Source organism: Cupressus sempervirens, chromosome 5, assembly GCF_028749045.1.
Source record: "Cupressus sempervirens isolate cs-2001-9-10 chromosome 5, ASM2874904v1, whole genome shotgun sequence".
In the NCBI taxonomy this organism is placed as follows: Eukaryota; Viridiplantae; Streptophyta; class Pinopsida; order Cupressales; family Cupressaceae; genus Cupressus; species Cupressus sempervirens.
This window is the reverse complement of record NC_143122.1, coordinates 517,045,298-517,063,038: the sequence shown is the minus strand read 5'-3', so window position 1 is coordinate 517,063,038 and position 17,741 is coordinate 517,045,298. Positions and strand designations below refer to the sequence as shown.

The 17,741-nt window shown below is 35.6% G+C and overlaps 2 protein-coding genes across 2 annotated transcripts in view; one reads left to right on the top strand and one right to left on the bottom strand.

Annotated features, from left to right (window-relative positions):
- The window catches only part of LOC149556975 (uncharacterized), a 363,967-nt gene extending 353,141 nt beyond the window's left edge, over positions 1-10,826 (bottom strand). Inside the window, exon 1 of the mRNA XM_089831618.1 lies at positions 10,686-10,826. The gene's annotated coding sequence lies outside the window, so the exon portion shown is untranslated. The remainder of the gene's footprint in view (positions 1-10,685) is intronic.
- Positions 1-11,075, top strand: part of MSH5 (MUTS-homolog 5) — a 364,768-nt gene extending 353,693 nt beyond the window's left edge. The window contains exons 32-34 of the mRNA XM_089831617.1: positions 10,160-10,183; positions 10,443-10,558; positions 10,648-11,075. Coding sequence (XP_089687743.1) covers positions 10,160-10,183; positions 10,443-10,558; positions 10,648-10,791 — 284 coding nt within the window. The 3' untranslated portion in view covers positions 10,792-11,075. The remainder of the gene's footprint in view (positions 1-10,159; positions 10,184-10,442; positions 10,559-10,647) is intronic.
- Positions 11,076-17,741: the final 6,666 nt, after the last annotated feature.

The following is a 17,741-nucleotide window of genomic DNA, read 5'->3' as shown; positions in this document are numbered from 1 at the left end:
AAATATTTGAATAACTCAGATCCTTTATCTTTGATTCGACCTAGAAACCCTCCTAAAGGATCAAGAACTTGGAATTTCATCTTGCATTGACATCCCCTTATATCCAAATATCTTACTTGGGACATTGGTCAAGGTGAGGATGCTCTATTTTGGGAAGATTTGTGGGATGGCCTTCCTCCACCCAATAGCCTTAACTTGCCTGCTAATATAAAAAATATTCTAATAAATTTATGGTGAAATCATGTTAGCAACTACAAACAAATTATTAATGATGACCACCGTAGAGGTTGGAAATCGAAATCGGTTGAAGAAATAAATCTGTCAACTCAGGAAAAGCAAATTTATGAACAATTTCTTGAAAATAGACAAGTTAATCATAAAGTTGGGAGGGATAAATTAATATGTGGTGCCTCAAAGAGTAGAAAATATAGTATCAAAAGACGATATGAAAATATAATTAATTCACATTAATGAGAAAAAGATAGATATTCCCCTCAATCTTTGTTGGCACGCAACATGTCTTCCCAAGGCAAGAATCTTTCTTTGGGCAGCTTTGCAAAGGGGAATTGTTATGGCTGATAGGTTTACTAAGATATTTGAGGGGCCCTCGAGATGTTCTTTATGTGAAAACGAATTGAGACGGCTGACCATATATTGTTCCTATGCCCCTTTGCTAGAAAATCTTGGGAATGGTTAGTCATAAGCTTAACTGGTTAACGACTGTCAACTTTAGGAATATTCTTTATAGTTGGCCCAATCATGGGAATTCAAGGGTCTATAGTCTTTTACAGAAAATTTCCCCATCCATACTTCAATGGGAAATATGGAAGGAGAGGAATAGAAGAATTTTCGCTAATAAAAGTTTGGATTTAACCTCTTTTCTCATTAAAGTGGAAGCATGTATTATAGAGGTGGAAAATAATCTCAGAAATTCTCATAAGGAAGAAGATTCTTTCTCTGAGCGGGATGCATAAATGTGCAAAAATTGTTTTACCTTATCAACCCACCTTTGATCTACTCAAAAATAAATCATCAAGTCAGGGAAAATTGTAAACCCCCTCCAGTAGGTAGGACAAAACTAAATTTTGATGGGGCCTCAAGAGGCAATACAGGGCTTGCTGGATTAGAATGTATTATACATTCTAACGGAGGTTCTTGGATTATTAAACGTGCCAAACCCTTAGGGGTACTCTCTAATAATCTAGCAAAGTTAGAGGCATTCATTGAAGATCTAAAACTTATCTTGGAAATGAACATTAGAAAGTTAGTGATTTAAAGGCACAAATTATTCTAAACGCATTAAGGAAAAGAAATACTCCTAATTGAATACTAAACTCTAAATTTGAATACGCATTAAAGATAGTCGATCAATTTGAAGAAATTAGTATTGAACATATGTATCAAGAAGGAAATAAAGAAGCAGATATATTAGCCAAAATAGGAGCAGCTGGTGAGGATTCTCTCCTAAAAATTAATTAAGTCATTCTAAAATTATAATCTTAAAATAATAGCCAAAGATACGTATATTAATCAGTTTAAAAATCTTCTTTTTGGCTACACGAAAATATTTGACAAAAACTCTTCCTAAAATAGTCACTAAATTAAGACATTAATCAAGGATAGATCATACAATCCAAGATATAATTAAGGACAAAAAAATTGTTTTAATAAGGAAACAAGAAAGATCATAGTTATAATCTTTTTTAATCTCAAAAATTATATAGTCTTGATTTCTCTTAAAATTGTTCTTCTATAATTCAAGGGTGACCTTATACAATTAAATCTTTCAATCGGTTAATCTAACAACGATCTTGGTCAAGAAGTAATGTTTGCAAGTCATTCTACGAAGATAGGCAAGGAAATATGCTGCAATAGAGGAAAGTGATAACCATAAAAGCTTTAACCAAACTTATAAAGGTCACTATCAAATCGAGAATGCAATCTGGGAACTCTAAACGATGCAAATCAGGCAATGACCTTAATGTATTCATGAACTATATAAATGGATTAAGAACTCCTTGATTAATCGAAGGAACTATGTAATTAATGAATAAAAGGTTTTGGCTTAGGCCTTTTACCTAAAAAGATAAAATAAAAATAATAATGCATTATATAGTAATATTTATATACTTTTCCATTGTCTTTTCTTGATTCCTTAGTAGGTTTGTTTGTTTGTAGTCCTTTCACCATTTTTATCTACTTTATCTATCTATCTATCTATCTATAAGTTTATTCATATATTTATATACACATATGCAGACATATTTGTATATAAATATCTATTTTTTTCTCTCTCTATATATTTATGTCTATTTTAATTTTATATTTTAGTTTATAAATTTTATTATATTTTTACATAGTTTGTTTTGGTTTGTTGTTTGTATTTTTATGGTTTGTTTAGATGCTTGGTATATATGTTGTATGTGTGTGTGTCTACATACACTCAATACCATATATATATACACACACACTTAGGTATATATAGTTATATACAATTATTATGGGGTTGTTTGTTCAATTTCTTTTCTTTTCTTTAGTTTTTCGTTATTTGATTTGACTTGTTTTCTTGCTATCTAAGTCCTCCCTTTCTTCTCTTTAGCTTGAAGTGAGGCTTGTTCTGCATCTTATGTTTTTATCCTACACTCTCTCATCTTGATGATGGATCAAAGTGTGATCTGAAACGTTGATGCAAAAAAACTACATACACAATCTAATCCAGAAACAAATCAAAAGAGTTTATTAACTCATCAATTTTTCTAGAGTGGCAATGATGCCCACCATGAGCAAATATCTTGCAATATGCACAAGTTGGTCTCTCCATTAATGAGTTACCCTTTTTTTGTGAGAAGACAAAGAATAACCTTGTTGTGAAGAGGAAGATAGTGATTTCTCTTGTGATTTTGGCTTACCATGCTTTTTCTTCTTGTAAGAACCCTTGCCTTGATTAGCCACCAAAGCTTTGGACTTTGAAGACTTGAGAATCCCCATGCTCATCAGTTTGGATTACTCTACCATCAACATATTTACAAAAAAATCAATGGAAGGTGCAGTGTACACACTTCCCATTATCAATTGATGAGTCTGAAAACTTGAAACAAAAGTTGCATATTTTGAAGTGACTAACTGTGCACCCTTCTTCTCAATAACACAATCATTGAGTTGTGTTCTAAGCTCATTTTCCTTATTGACATAGTCCTAAATTGTGTCAAAATCCTCAGGATCGATGTTGAGAAGTTCATTATGATGTGTAGATCTCCTAACTTCGTCCATTTTACCATACAGTTGTTCAATTTTATCTCGTTCTTCCTTGATCGTCTTGCACTTTGCAGTATGAAATATGAGATCAGGGGAAATATAATATCTTAGAGTACCTAGAACATAGAACTTTTGATGAGCCATTCTTTTTTCATATTAGGATCAAACTTAGGGTCTGATGGTTCTATAACTATACCATCAACATAATCATTTAAACCTTTTTTCATTAATTTAGTCCATACATTATCTTTCCATATTGTATAGTTATGTGGAGTTATAAGTGGAAAGGTAGGAGAACCCATAACAAAAAAAAGAAAAAAATCCAAAGAGAGGGAAGCAAAAGCACACAAGACCCCCCTCCCCCTGCCCCCAATTCACTCAATCAAAGCAACCCCGACCCCCACTCCCAACCCCCACCCCTACCAAAAGAAGAAAAGATGATTTTGGCATTTTATACTTAATGCGTGCACAATTGGCACTTGCAAAACAATAGAAATTATTTGATGATTACAATTGCCTTGATGAAGCCAAATTAGATTCATATCAATGCTGCTAAAGATCCAATCTGAAATCCTAGCATTACAATGATCATAAATGGCCAAAAAGGCCAAGTTGTGAAAGTGATATTTTTGTCTATAATAGCTACAAATTATAGTAGACGAAAAATTGTGCACTTCAAAATGTGTTTGTATGACCATGAATGGAGCCCCATAAGTTGTAGAATTTAGGATTGGATAGGTATAGTTGCAAAAAATTGAGAATTCTAAAAAATTATCCTCTAAAATTGGAAAATACATGTGCTAGGGTGAAGAGTGTGAAATTATTCCCCATATCATGTAAACTTGTACTCAAAAAAGCCTTAGGATGGGCAAGATATCAGCCTCTGAAGTTGAAATACAAATCAGAAAATTCAAATAGTGAGTAAGAATATTCAAAACCTCATTGGTGTTAGCAAAGCACTATGTTTTGATTTGATGGTCATATGACCTCCACTAGCTACCCATGGGCTTAAATTTGACGACTAAATGATTGTAATCCCAAAACCGGCCTGTGCCACATGGAAAATGCTAGCTCGTCCATGCGATCTAATTTAAACATTGATTGTGAAGCCCACATGGCAGTCGTACAAAACATGTAGTACAATATGTTGACTATGCAAGTTGATTGGATGCTAACATGTCATTCTGTATGATCTGATGTGGTTGGGCAGGTGATCATGTATGGTGACATGGCAGTTTCCCTACACCAACTATGCACTTGTACTTTGGGGTTAGTGCTTGATGTGAGGCAGTTTGCAAATTTGGGAGGTTGCACCACATGTCATCTTGTGTTGTCGTTGCATGGTGGTGTGCACATCTATGTTTTGTTGCCAAATCAAAGTCATGAGATCAAGCCATTGGTGGAAGCGTTGTAGCCAGTGGAACTATCAAGGGATACAAAGTTGTCGAACTGTGCAAATGTCAGTTGATGGTGTTGAAGGATGATGAAGAGTAGGGACTATCAATAGATCGGGCCGCTAATGGTTAGTTTAAGTAGTGTTAACATCATAGGGCTTTTAGAAAACTTAACAAAAACTTGTGGAAAGACATAAAGGGGGCTTTACAGACCCCTTGAGGCTATTCATTTTTTAATCTTTTTTACTTTTTAATAATAAAAATGACAAAAGTACAAGATTTATGATTAAAAATCAGGAAATACTTTTAATATTTGCAAAAGTTCAAGTTGAGGAAATAATGCAAAAAATATGATTTGGTAGAAAATGCAAGATCTCGGGCCTCTAGTGTTCGATTTGAGTGAAACAAAAAGGTAGTCTTAATTAAAGATAGCCTCTTACATGCAATGGCAAAGTCGAAGTTGGTGTGTGAGGCTCAACAAATGCATTGTGCGAGGAAAATCCCAAGATGCTAAACAAGAATGCACCACAATCTTTCCTCTACGACTATGTGATGATGCTCCAAAGGCTCTCATACTATGTAAAAATATTTTTATAGAAACAACCCAAGATTTAGAGGCCAATGAATAGCACAAAATCAAGAGAGAATAAGATGGATAAGAACAAACTGTATTCTCATCAATGATGCAATAATCTGAATTTGGTGAACTAAGCATAATGTAGATGATAACTAGGAGATAACTTATCATTAATTTAAAATGAGCAAAGAAATAGAGTAAAACATAAGCAAAGAAGACAAAATAAAAGGAGCATAGGTTTATCGCTCCCCACAACTTGTGGTTGCGTCCATACTTGAGCAGGGAACTATTATATTAAACCAAATTACAATCTAATGCAGAACATGACAGCATATGTGTATGTATACATTGGCATAAGCCTTCAACAAAAGAGCCATGAGAAGCTGAATAGACAGTGTGACCATTGGACTTCATATCCCAACAATCTCCCTAGTGAAGACCAATCGACACCTCCATGCACTGCAGCATTCCCTGCTCCTTATTTCGAATCTCACAGAACAATGAGACCTTGAGAAGTTCTCAAGGTTACTAGAATTTGTTCCAGCACACTTTGGATAAGTCTTCTCCACATTTTATCAAACTTGATAAAATCTAGTAGACGAATATCCTCTCTTCCAGTTTTATAGGTGCAAACTGACTCCCCATTACACAGTCAACATTATAATTTTCTACAAGTGGAAAAACCAAATTTCATTCAATCATATTCCTTTAGTAGTCTCACTGCGTACTCATCAATGGTTTTACCACGAACAAAATTTTGTGACCTTTCATCTTCAGCCATTTAGACAACAAAGTGTCTACAACTTTCTTACTCTCACCAGTTTCAAACCTCCCATCTTGGAAACAAAACACCTTGCCAATAACATCTTGTTAAAAAACTCTAACCTGCTCATAAATTGGGGATGCAAAATTAATTTCTGTCTGGGGTCACATGTTCACCGGGCGTTTCTGTTATGTATTCAGTCCATTGTCTGTGGCATTGAAACTACCACCAAAATTATTTGGAATGTCTCTTAGCACCAAGAATGCCCTATTTTTGGTTTTCATTATAAACTTCTGTATGAGGAGTTATGCCTGAGTGTACCCACATACGATCCAATACTCGTATTATGTCAGCATGTCGCAGTGTTGTATAGACCTCAGACTGTATTGGATAGCGGGAACATTGTCCACCGTTATCTGTTGTAATAAAATCCAAATTATAATTGGAATGCTGATCCAGCTCACTTACCATGTCATTTAAGATGGAATTAATGCCAGTGACCTTACCTCTCTATGGAGCGGAATTGTTTAGATTGGAAATGTCCCTGTTCACCAAAGTTTGTAGAAGTATCCCAATTAGTATTTGAATCGACCATAGTTTTGAATTCTAGGATCAAAACAGTCATCTTCACCACTTTCATAAATCATAAATTGGTCCACAACATGTGTCGCATGAGGAATAAGGTGTGAGGTATTGTTCTTCTCATTGTCAATAACAAAACTACTTGGAAGCCCAAATGTCTTAGCTTTATGCTAGAGTGTCGCTACTTTTCCAACATTTGAATTTCTATCCGTTTTGTCTTCCTCTTCATTTTCCCCTTTACCTTCTTGCACAAAGAAGACTACAGTTAGTGCATTCCATTCTGCTTCTATTGCTGCAATCTGCAACAATAAATCATCTGAGTCCTTAATTTCTGACAAGCCAAATGCTTCTGGATCATGCACAGCCGGCCTTCTTGAGCTCCATAATCCCCACGCTCCTTAGATCTTCAGTTGCCAGGCATCTGGAATCCTCTTGTGATATCTTTTCACCAAGAGGAAAGTTCTCTGTCAGCAAGTCATACATTTTTGCAAGATAAAGGTCCTTTGTAAGGCTCTTTCCATCATTCTCTTCTTCCTGAAACAAAGTTTCTTCAAAAAACTCCCACACTTTTTCAAAGTTGTATTTTTCAATATTCATTATGCGACACAAACCTCCAACTTATAGTGCATACAAAATAGTTGGTCTGTTAGAAGAAATTCTCTTCCTTCAGCCTCAAAATTCTTTACTGTTGGTAATCCTCCTCAATTATATAAGCATCAACTTCATCTTCGCTTTCTTCAACATCCTCCTCTTTAGCCTCAACTTCATCCTCACTTCAGCATCCTCTTTTGTCAAATCCAAATTTTCAAGAAATTCTTCAATGATAAAATCAGCATCATCATCTTCTTCCTCCATCTCTTCTCAACCTTTCCAGCTCTGATACGAATTGCTAATTTAAAATGAGTGAAGAAATGGAGTAAAACATAAACAAAGAAGATAAAATAAAAGGAACACAGATTTCTCATGGTTCACCACAACTTGTGGTTGCGTCCACACTTGAGAAGGGAACTATTATATTAAACCAAATCACAATCTAAAGCAGTACATGACAACATATGTGTATCTATACATTGGCATTAGCCTTCAACAGAAGACCCACGAGAAGCTGAATAGACAGTGTGACCATTGGGCTCAATATGCGAACACTTATCACCCACACAAGGTGGAATCACATGTCCAATGAAGTATATGCGAATATGTGCAACAATGAGGATGATAAAGTGATAAGTACACTATAGGTGGAGACAATGCATAAAGTGGAATGCAATTACTACTATCAGCACCTAAAGTGTTATTTGTTCTATACTACTGTGTGCAACTATGTGTGCATCTTCCCAAGTGTCACATATGTAGACTACTATGTAATGCATTATCCTAAGTAAGTTTAAGTAAAGTGTAATTAATTACACCAATAGAGATAAAGATGATGATTGGAGCCAACCAAGTGACTTTCTAAAAATAGATAGTCTTTTTAAGAAGTTTGTAGAATCCTCCAAATGTTAGAAAACACTTAACATTGGCAACTGTGCTCATTGTGATAAACCAAAGTCACGACTAACCAATCCAAAGCACTCCAAGAAGTTCGGAGTTCTTCCCAACTCATCAAGAAGCTTACAGGAAAGCACAGAAACTGGACTAATTACTCACATATCAATTTTGCTAAAACTGGAGACACTACAAAGGTGCCTCATTTTGAATCAGCAACTATGATGTTTTTTATGCGAAGTCCATTCAAGTCAGCCACCACTATACGCTGCACCAGCTGCTGTATCTATTCCAGACGCCAAGTTTTCTGTGCCATCATTATCAGCACCTTTTAGGGACAATTCAGATTGGTTTTCAGGATGTGCCACATCCATTTTCAGGATTATGTGAATGCACCAGCATTTTAACTTTTTTCCCAACACTTTCTCCTTCTGTACAGCTGTAGGGTGTGAGCAAGTGGCCTTCTATTATATGTATAACAATCTGAATAATTATTGGTCTAATTTCAAGGGTTTAAACTACAACTGATGTTAATTTTTTGCTGTTGTTCAAGGGCTTCAGGTACAAGTGATTCTGATTTTTATTGTCAAGAGATTGTTCTTCTAATCAGAACTAATTTGTCTATTATTGCTGCTCCATTTACTAAAATGGCATATAATAAATTATCATAGTGATTTCTAGTTTCAGATCCATTAGTTGCTGCTCTAAATGCCATGTTTGGTAGTCATTTATTGATTTATTGATTGCTGCCAAAACTCAAATTTAATGCCATACATGCTTTCAGCATTTGGGCAGGTTTAGCTATATTTCTATTGTCCATTTTCAGTTTCTCAGGATCAGATAATACAAAAATATCAAATTTATTGTACAAGTGTCTCAGTTGTGGACATTACATTATCGTCTCTCCCCTCCCCCCCCCCCCTCCCCCCTTCCTGTTTTTCCCTAATGTCACATTTTCACATCATGGCATGCAAACTAGAACAGTTACAATATTTCTAAGCTGTTCTTCCCGGTTCCCTTCCTCGTCTAAATCTGAATAATCATCCTCATTGGTCAATATCCAAGCTGCAAATGCTCTGATAATCAACAATATTTACCCTGTAAAACCAGTACCAACTCATAGTCCTCCTAGGCTACCAACCCCTATTCCTTTAAACTGTCCTCAATCAACCAATTTCACAATTCCATCTTGACTGTCACTAGATAATATCAATAACAGTGGATAATATCTGGTCCAAAAAATGGAGAAATTAGAAAGGAATTGATGGTGCACTATTTCAACCTGCTTTCCATTCCTCTCACAATCAATGATAGAAAGAAAATTTGACAATCTTGCAGAAGTGCCCCGAAACATCAAACTGAATCACAAATCTATTTAGGTAAAATTATCTACATCTTGACAGAACGAAAATATTTAAACAGCTTCTATCCTATGAAAAAGCTAAAAGGATGCCTTCCTGAGTTAATTCAGAAAAATATTCAACGATGGGATCAAACACCAAATAGCCCACCGAACCCAACATCAGCATAAGACCTTGCCATTTATCAACTGATCTTCTCATGGTCATAAAATATAAGGAGCAATTCTCTAAATTGTGCTTTATGTATCTTTAAAATGTTGTAAAAAATAGGTGAATAAAAACTGAACCCATTTCATGTCTAATTTCTCAAGAACCTAACCCCTGATGAATGGTTAGGTTAGCTCTTAAAAATTTCAACTGTAATAGCCTTTTTGTAATAAGCTCTTGCCCTCCGCTATCTTACTCCCCTGGTTAAGGATAGTAAGCATTCCTAGACAAGGGTTTCGTACCATTAATAGTTATAATTAACTGAATTTAGAACTAGTATTTTTGTAATTCATATATACCACCTCCCAGAATATAACCACGGTATAATATTGTTTTGATATGATGACTACTTTTAACGTTAGTTGAATTAAATTGATGATGAGCACTGGTATAATATGGTTGCAATGTGTGTGTGTATTTTGTGGAGTGCCCTAACAAGTTACTATGGATTGCCAAATGTGGTCAAACATTCTAAATATAAGTAGTCAAAATATTTCTGGTTAATCACAATTGATCTATTTTATTTTCTATGCAGGATTGCATTGTGCAGAACTTGCTGGTATGACTCCATTCCTGAAACGTTTGAATTGAAGTATACGGGAACACACCATTCACTCTATTGTCATTGCGAAAAAGCTGTTCACGAATAATAATTCAAATAATCATGTTTACAATATGTACATGCAATCCTTCGAGTAAAATTCTATTTCTGCGGATTTATTGAGAATTATATTTTGAAGTATGAATCTAGTTAGGTTCATGCTTTATAGGGTGAATAAACAGATGACTAATATAGCATCAGCATTTACTAAATTTAGGTATCGCTTGCGAGATTCTTGAACGGGCTAAAGTAATTTTGGATTTGACAAAAAATAAGAAACATATCGATCGCTTCAGTGACAAAAGGATTTGCGCTAAAGACGACAATTATAAGGTACTCAAATCGATGAACATCAACACAATATAATTATTCAAAAGTATTTTGAGCGAAATTTTTATAGAACGCGAAATTGTAATATGCAGGAAATAGCGGAGAGACTTTTAGCGTTTGATTTCATTACGGGGGATGTCGAGGATTTCTTCAACTCTGTTTTCTCATCTGATATCAACTTGATAAGTCCTGATTCATCCGTTTCCCAACACGTAATGCATGAACAATTCAACTAATGCTTTGATATGCTGGACAAAAATTTATGAATTTAGTGTACATTGTTGTTGGCATCTTGCTTGCGGTGATGTCAAAAAATGAGTTATGAAGCGGATCCCTTATAACTTTTTCTTTGGACTTGTTTAATTTGTGGAATCGTAAACAAATCAGGAATTCAAAACATGAAATAAAGTCGTATGAAATTAAGCACTGTGGCATTTCATCTACTCAATAATCGCTTTCCCGTCATGAAGAAACGGGGAAAAATGTAAATTTTTTCCTTATTTCGAACTACCTTCGCTTTGTCTTGTGAAAAGAAGTGATAAAGTGGGGAGTTTATATTCTTTATAGCGACCTTATTTTTAAATCTTCAGGTTATGGTTTGATTCAGTGAATGATTTTAGTTACGTCTATAAAGTAAAAGTAGTGTATAGGCTCTATGAATAGCACATCTTATGACAGGGAATCAAACTTTGAAACCATTTGTATCTTTCATCAATATGTTTGTTGTTTTATCAAATTTTCTTTTTTCAAATAAAATAATTTAAATGTTTATTTTAGAAATATCTTTATAGATAGTGTGGATGTCATTGTAAACTGGACATTGTAGGATGAAATATTGGTTCTAACGCTTATGTGTTGCAAAATAACCATATTCTCTTTTCTCATTCTTCTTTTAAGTAGTGATGAAAACTAGCTCTCAATTACGCTAATTTGCTCCTATGTATGTTTTTACTCCATGCTCTTGCTCGATTGAATTCTTTGATATAATAAACTTTTTAACACTAATTTTATTTTAACCATATTAGTAAAATGTTTCCCTCAAATCATTTTATTCTTCATTGTTATATGGACACTTTGATAAATTAGTGTCTCATTTCTTCATCCTTGAGTTCTTCCTTTTTAATGTCCTTATTTTTGGCAAGTTCTTGTAGTTGATTGAGTCAACTCGTTATTGCAACCCTCATGAACTAACAGGGTGTTCTAAGGGTCTCAATTGTGGACTTACTATTTTTGGTAAGTCTAATTCGAGCATTTTTCATATTTGGCAGTACAGATGGTGGCATTGGCAACTGGTCATTAACTACAACAGATGGGGTTAGTTATTGTATGAGCTCATATTTATTGATTGATTATCAAAGTTTATATTATTATAATGACACTTTATTAGTATTTGTTATAAAGTGGTGTGTTGGTGAAGCTTCTTAAGTGGAGTTTTGTTTGAGAAACAAATGCCTTCATAAGATTATAAATGTGAGCTCATTGTGAAGAAAAAAAACTTACAATTATTTATTGATGTTTGCTTTTGGTATTGGAGATTTAGAGTCTACATTGTTATTCCAATTCACTGCTGAAGTATTTTGAATTGTGGCTAGTTCTTGCATCTGAGTTTTGGTCTTCCTCAAACTGTGTTCAAACTGTAATTCATTATTTGTGTTTTATTCTTTGTAATTATATGTACAATTGCTGACTCCTTTACTATTCTGCCTATGATTGGGAGGTCAATTTGTGAGCGGGAATTCTAGAAATTGGTTGCATTGCATTTTGCCTGTTGGTCCAATATACCTATTGAATGTTTGTTGAGCATTTTAATCTGCCTTCACAACGTCGATCCCTGATTTTGGCATCGCAAATCTATGCATAAATAGGCGGTTGATATTGTGAAAATTAACACTATTGCAGCCACTGATTATTAATCTCCTATCATAAACGATTATTAAATTGTTGAAAACAAAAATTCATAGCTAATATTGAAAAATAACACAATTGCAACTTCACAAATAAAATACGAAAAGAAATTCAAAACACAATATTTTCAGACAAATCATCTTTAGAAAAATGCCTAAGGGAAAACTAATTCTACTGACGAGGAATTATATTAACTTCAACAAATTAAGAGATACAAAATTCCTTGCCTCTCACTAGTAGAATTCAACCTCCTGATTTCTCCTATTGATATTCTCCACTATTATCCCCAACGCTATCATTGTGCCCTTGCTAACACTACAAGACTGTTTGTTATCAAGTGCCAAATTCATTTGCTAACACTGCAAATGTTTCTACAACTTCTTGTTGTTCTCTATTCTGTTTCGTTCTCCAAATGCCTCCTTTGACCCCTTTTTATACTACTTAACCAAGAGGTTTCTAGTTGCTTCTTGATCAAGACAATTCAACCAAGAAGTTTCTAGTTTCTTCCTAACTAAGAAGTTTCTAGTTGCTTCTCAATTAAAATAACCTAACCAATAGGTTACTAGTGGCTTCTAGGAGTCAATTAATTAACAAATATTATTTGTAACTTTAACAATTATTTGCCAATTAATCACATATGGATGAACATTGTCCAAGCTACCTAAAACTAACACTCTCTTAGCGAGGAAGCTATTCTGCATGACACCTAATTTATCTCTGAAGAAGATGAATTTTGCCTGCCCTAATGCCTTTGTCAGAATGTCTGCTACCTGCTCCTCTATAGGTATGTACTATAGCTGAACAACCCCACATTGTACACAATCTCTGATGAAGTGATATCTTGTGTCTATATGTTTAGACCTATCATGAAATATTGGATTCTTAGACAACTTGATACAACTCTGATTTTCGCAGTGTATCACATTAGTCTCAACCTTCTGACCAAACTAGGCTACTAACAACTTCCAAAGCCATATAGCTTCACATGTCGCCATGCTAGTTGCTATGTATTCTGCTTCTGTTGAACTCAAAGCCATGGCTAAACCAAGATACGACTCTTGATCCCAAATTGAAACAACACCCTGAAGTGCTCCTTTTGTCCATTGTACTTCCTGCCCAATTTGCATCAATATAGCCCATCAATCTAATAACTTCACCTCCAACATATTTGATCCCGTACTCAATTGTACCATGCAAGTAAGACAATACATGCTTGGCTGCTATCTAATGCATTCTCTTTGGTTCAACCATGAACTAACTAAGAGAGTTTACTGCAAATGCTATATCTAGCCCAGTGTTGACCAAATACATAAGTGAATCAATCAACTACTTGTATAAGGTGGGAACTACATTAGTCTAAACCTTCTAACCAAATCAGGCTACTAACAACTTCCAAAGCCATATAGCTTCACATGTCGCCATGTTAGTTGCTATGTATTCTGCTTCTATTGAACTTAGAGCCACTGATTTTCGCTTCCTACTAATCCAAGATACAACTCTTTATCCCAAACTGAAAGAACACCCTAAAGTGCTCCTTTTGTTCGTTGTACTTTCTACCCAATCTGCATCAATATAGCCCATCAACCTAATACCTTTACCTCGAACATATCTAATCCCATACTAAATTGTACCATGCAAGTAACACAATACATGCTTGGTTGTTGTCTAATGCATTCTCTTTGGTTCAACCATGAAGTAACTAAGAGAGTTTATTGCAAATGCTATATCTAGCCTAGTGTTGACCAAATACATAAGTGAACTAATCAACTACTTGTATAAGGTGGGAACTATATCCTTCTCCTTAGATGTATTTGCCTTCCTCCAATTCATGATCATGGGTGTAGACAAGGCTTTGCAATTCTCCATCCCGAATCTCTTCAAGATTTCAATGCAATATTTCCCTTGACTAAGGAAAATATCTTCATTTGTCTGCTGCACCTCCATGCGTAGAAAGTAGTGCATAAGTCCTAAGTCCTTCATCTCAAACTCTTCTGCAAGGTTCCTCTTGCAATCTTCTATGAGCCCTAGTGAACCAACAAGTCATTTGCATAAAGAACAAAAATGAGAATCTCACCCCCAACCACCAAGTAGTAGAGATTAGGATCTGCTTCACTCTTCACAAAGCCCATTTCTTGCATGTATGTGTCAATGCGCTCATACCACGCTCTGGGAGCTTGCTTGAGTTCATACAATGCTCTCTTCAATCTACACACATGGGTCTCTTTGTTGTGTGCTACAAAGTCTTCTGGTTGCTCTATGTATACCTCCTCCTTTAACTCACCATTAAGGAATGTTGTATTGACATCCATTTGATGGATCTGCCATCCCATTTGTGCTACAAATGAGATCATAGCTTGTATAGAAGTATACCTAACCATTGGAGCAAATGTCTCCTTGTAGTCTATTCCCTCCTTCTAAGAGAATGCCTTGGCCACAAACCTTGCTTTGTATTTCTCGATGCTACCATATGCACAGTGCTTTATCTTATAGATCTAGCATGATCCAACCACTACCCTATCTATTAATCTAGGAACTACCTCCCACACATCATTTTGCATTATTGAGGAATGCTCAACCATAGCATCTTGCCATACATTATGCTCTACAGTCTCCTAATAGCTAGAATGCTCACTATCTACCAACTGACTAACTAATGCCACATAGTCATTGAACTTGGCTAGTTGTCTCCACTATCTAGTACTCTTCTTGGGAGCTCCCACAAACTATTAAGTATCCCTTTGTGTCTTTTGAACCTTATGGTTCCTGTTGCCAATTGTAGAGGATGAAATATCAACCTCTAAGTCTTCTAGATGCATTTCCTGTTCCATTTTTGTACCTGTTGCTCCATGCTTTGTGAAACTTCACCACCTGAGCCTACACTTGTGCTGGTAATTATACTTGTGTTTTGTTGCCCTTGACTAGGCCTTGGAGCTTCTGTTGGCTGCTCACTCTTATCATCTGTTGGAAAATCTCTAAACCTTCTAAATGCCTTGTCCTCCATGAACTTGACATCACGTCTAACAATAATTTTTGTAGTCCTGGGGATAAAAATCCTATATGCCTTTAACATCTCACTGTACCCAACAAAGTACCCCCTCTGCAGTCTGATCTAACTTGGTACGTGTATCACCTAGAATATCACAATATGCCAAACTCCTAGATATTTTGAAATGGCTAACATCAGGCTTCTTTCTTGTGAAAGCTTCCTCTGGTGTCATCTTCCCTAGTACCTTGTGTAGAACCCTATTTTGAATGTACATTGTTGTACTACACGCTTCTACTCATAAGTAGCGGGGCATATCTTGGTCATGTAGCATAGCTCTAGCTACCTTCGATATAGAATGGCTCTCTCTCAGCAACTCTATTCTTCTATGGATTGGAAGGAATAGTCCACTCCCTCTTGATTCCTTTCATGGTACAGAACTACTAGAAGTTATTTCCTTTGTACTCACCTCCATTGTCTGAGTGAAGAACCTTTATCTTCTTTCCAGTCGAGTTCTCCTCTAGAGCCTTAAACTCTTGGAACCGACTGAAAACCTCATCCTTGGTCTTCAAGAAGTATATTTAGGTCTTTCTGGAGAAATCATTGATAAAATTAACATAGTACTCATATCCTATAATAGACTTTCTTGACATCGGTCCACATACATCTAAATGTATTAGATCAAGAACACCTTTAGATCTGGTGTCACTCCTTGGAAAAGATGCTTTCGCAAACTTCCTCAACATGTATCCCTTACATGCATCATCATGCTTTGTGCTCACCTCTAGAACACCTGTCATTGTCTCATGAAGCAATTTGAGCACCATGATGAATATGGCCCATCCTCCTATGCCATAGCTCTCCAAGATCTCTAGGATTAGTGATGCTCATGAGTACCCAAGGAGTATCAAATTGCAACCTATAAACGCAACCACTCCTAACTCCAATAGTTATGGGTGATTTCCAATCCTTGTGCTAAATCAACACATGTGTCCCTCTAAAGAGTACATTATACCCACTATCCTGAAGAATAGAAACAGAAATCAAATTCATACCTAAGCTTGGTACATGCAACACATCATGAACTGGATTTATCTTCCCATTCTCCCTCTGAAACTAAGTAGTCCCTTTCCTAATCGGGTTGAGTTTGGACAAATTTCCCATAGAAATTTGGATATTGGTGTTCTCCTTATAATTGGAGAAGTACTCTCTAACTCCTATCATATGAAATGATGCCCCACTATTTATATACCAAATAGTCTATGAAGTTGAGCTCACCATACAAGCTATAAGTGCAAGCTCATCTTCCAGTCTATTGGAGAGGAGTTAATCTGCACTTGCTGAAGTTGTCATCTGCTTCTTTGCCTTCTTCCTTTATGGGCAATCACTGACATAGTGACCATACTCGTGACATCCAAAGCACTTGAACTTAGAAAGGTCCTTCTTTTCACTTTGTGAATTTGATCCTTTCCTAGATCCCTTCTTTACTTTCCCTTTCCCTGCTAGGGCAACATTTTTGTGTTCCACCTCACTTTTCTTACTCTTGTTGGTCCCATTGACAAGACTTAGTCTAAACTCCTCCTGAGTGAAATCGGTCCATAGTCAATCCCAACTCGATAAGGTATCTTGTCCACTGACAACTTGAACAAAGACACTCCACTGCTTAGAAAACCCATTTAGGGTTATTCTCACTAGTTCGTCATCACTGGAACTATCTCCAATAGCTGCTAACTTGTCTTTAACAAGTTTATGCTTGGTGAGGTAACTTGTAACATCTTCTCCCTGGTTCATCCGGGTATTCTTTAGCTTCTCTTTGAGAATCATCTTTATGTTGGTGATAGCATTCTAGAGAGATGTAGAATGGCATCCCACATCTTCTTCATTGTATCTAGCTTCAAGATATGTGGAACAATATGATCCTTGGCACAATCAAGGATAATCCTCCTTGCCTTGGCATCGTCCTTCTTATATGTTTCAAGTTGTGTAGCATCTATAGGTGCAATTATACCAATGGTAGCATAATCTTTGATACCATTCTCTTCCAACAATAAAGAAATTTTGGCCTTCCAGACACTAAAATTTGAGGCAACATCCAATCTGTTATGATCTCTAAAACCAACTGAAGCCATCTCAAGGGATTAAAGCAATAATAAATCTAAAGAGATCAAAATTTCTTTCCTAGGGAATAACTCTTCTACCCTCAACACTACTTTGATACCATGTGAAAATTAACACTATTGCAACCACTGATTATTAATCCCCTATCGTAAATGATTATTAAACTGTCGAAAACAAAAA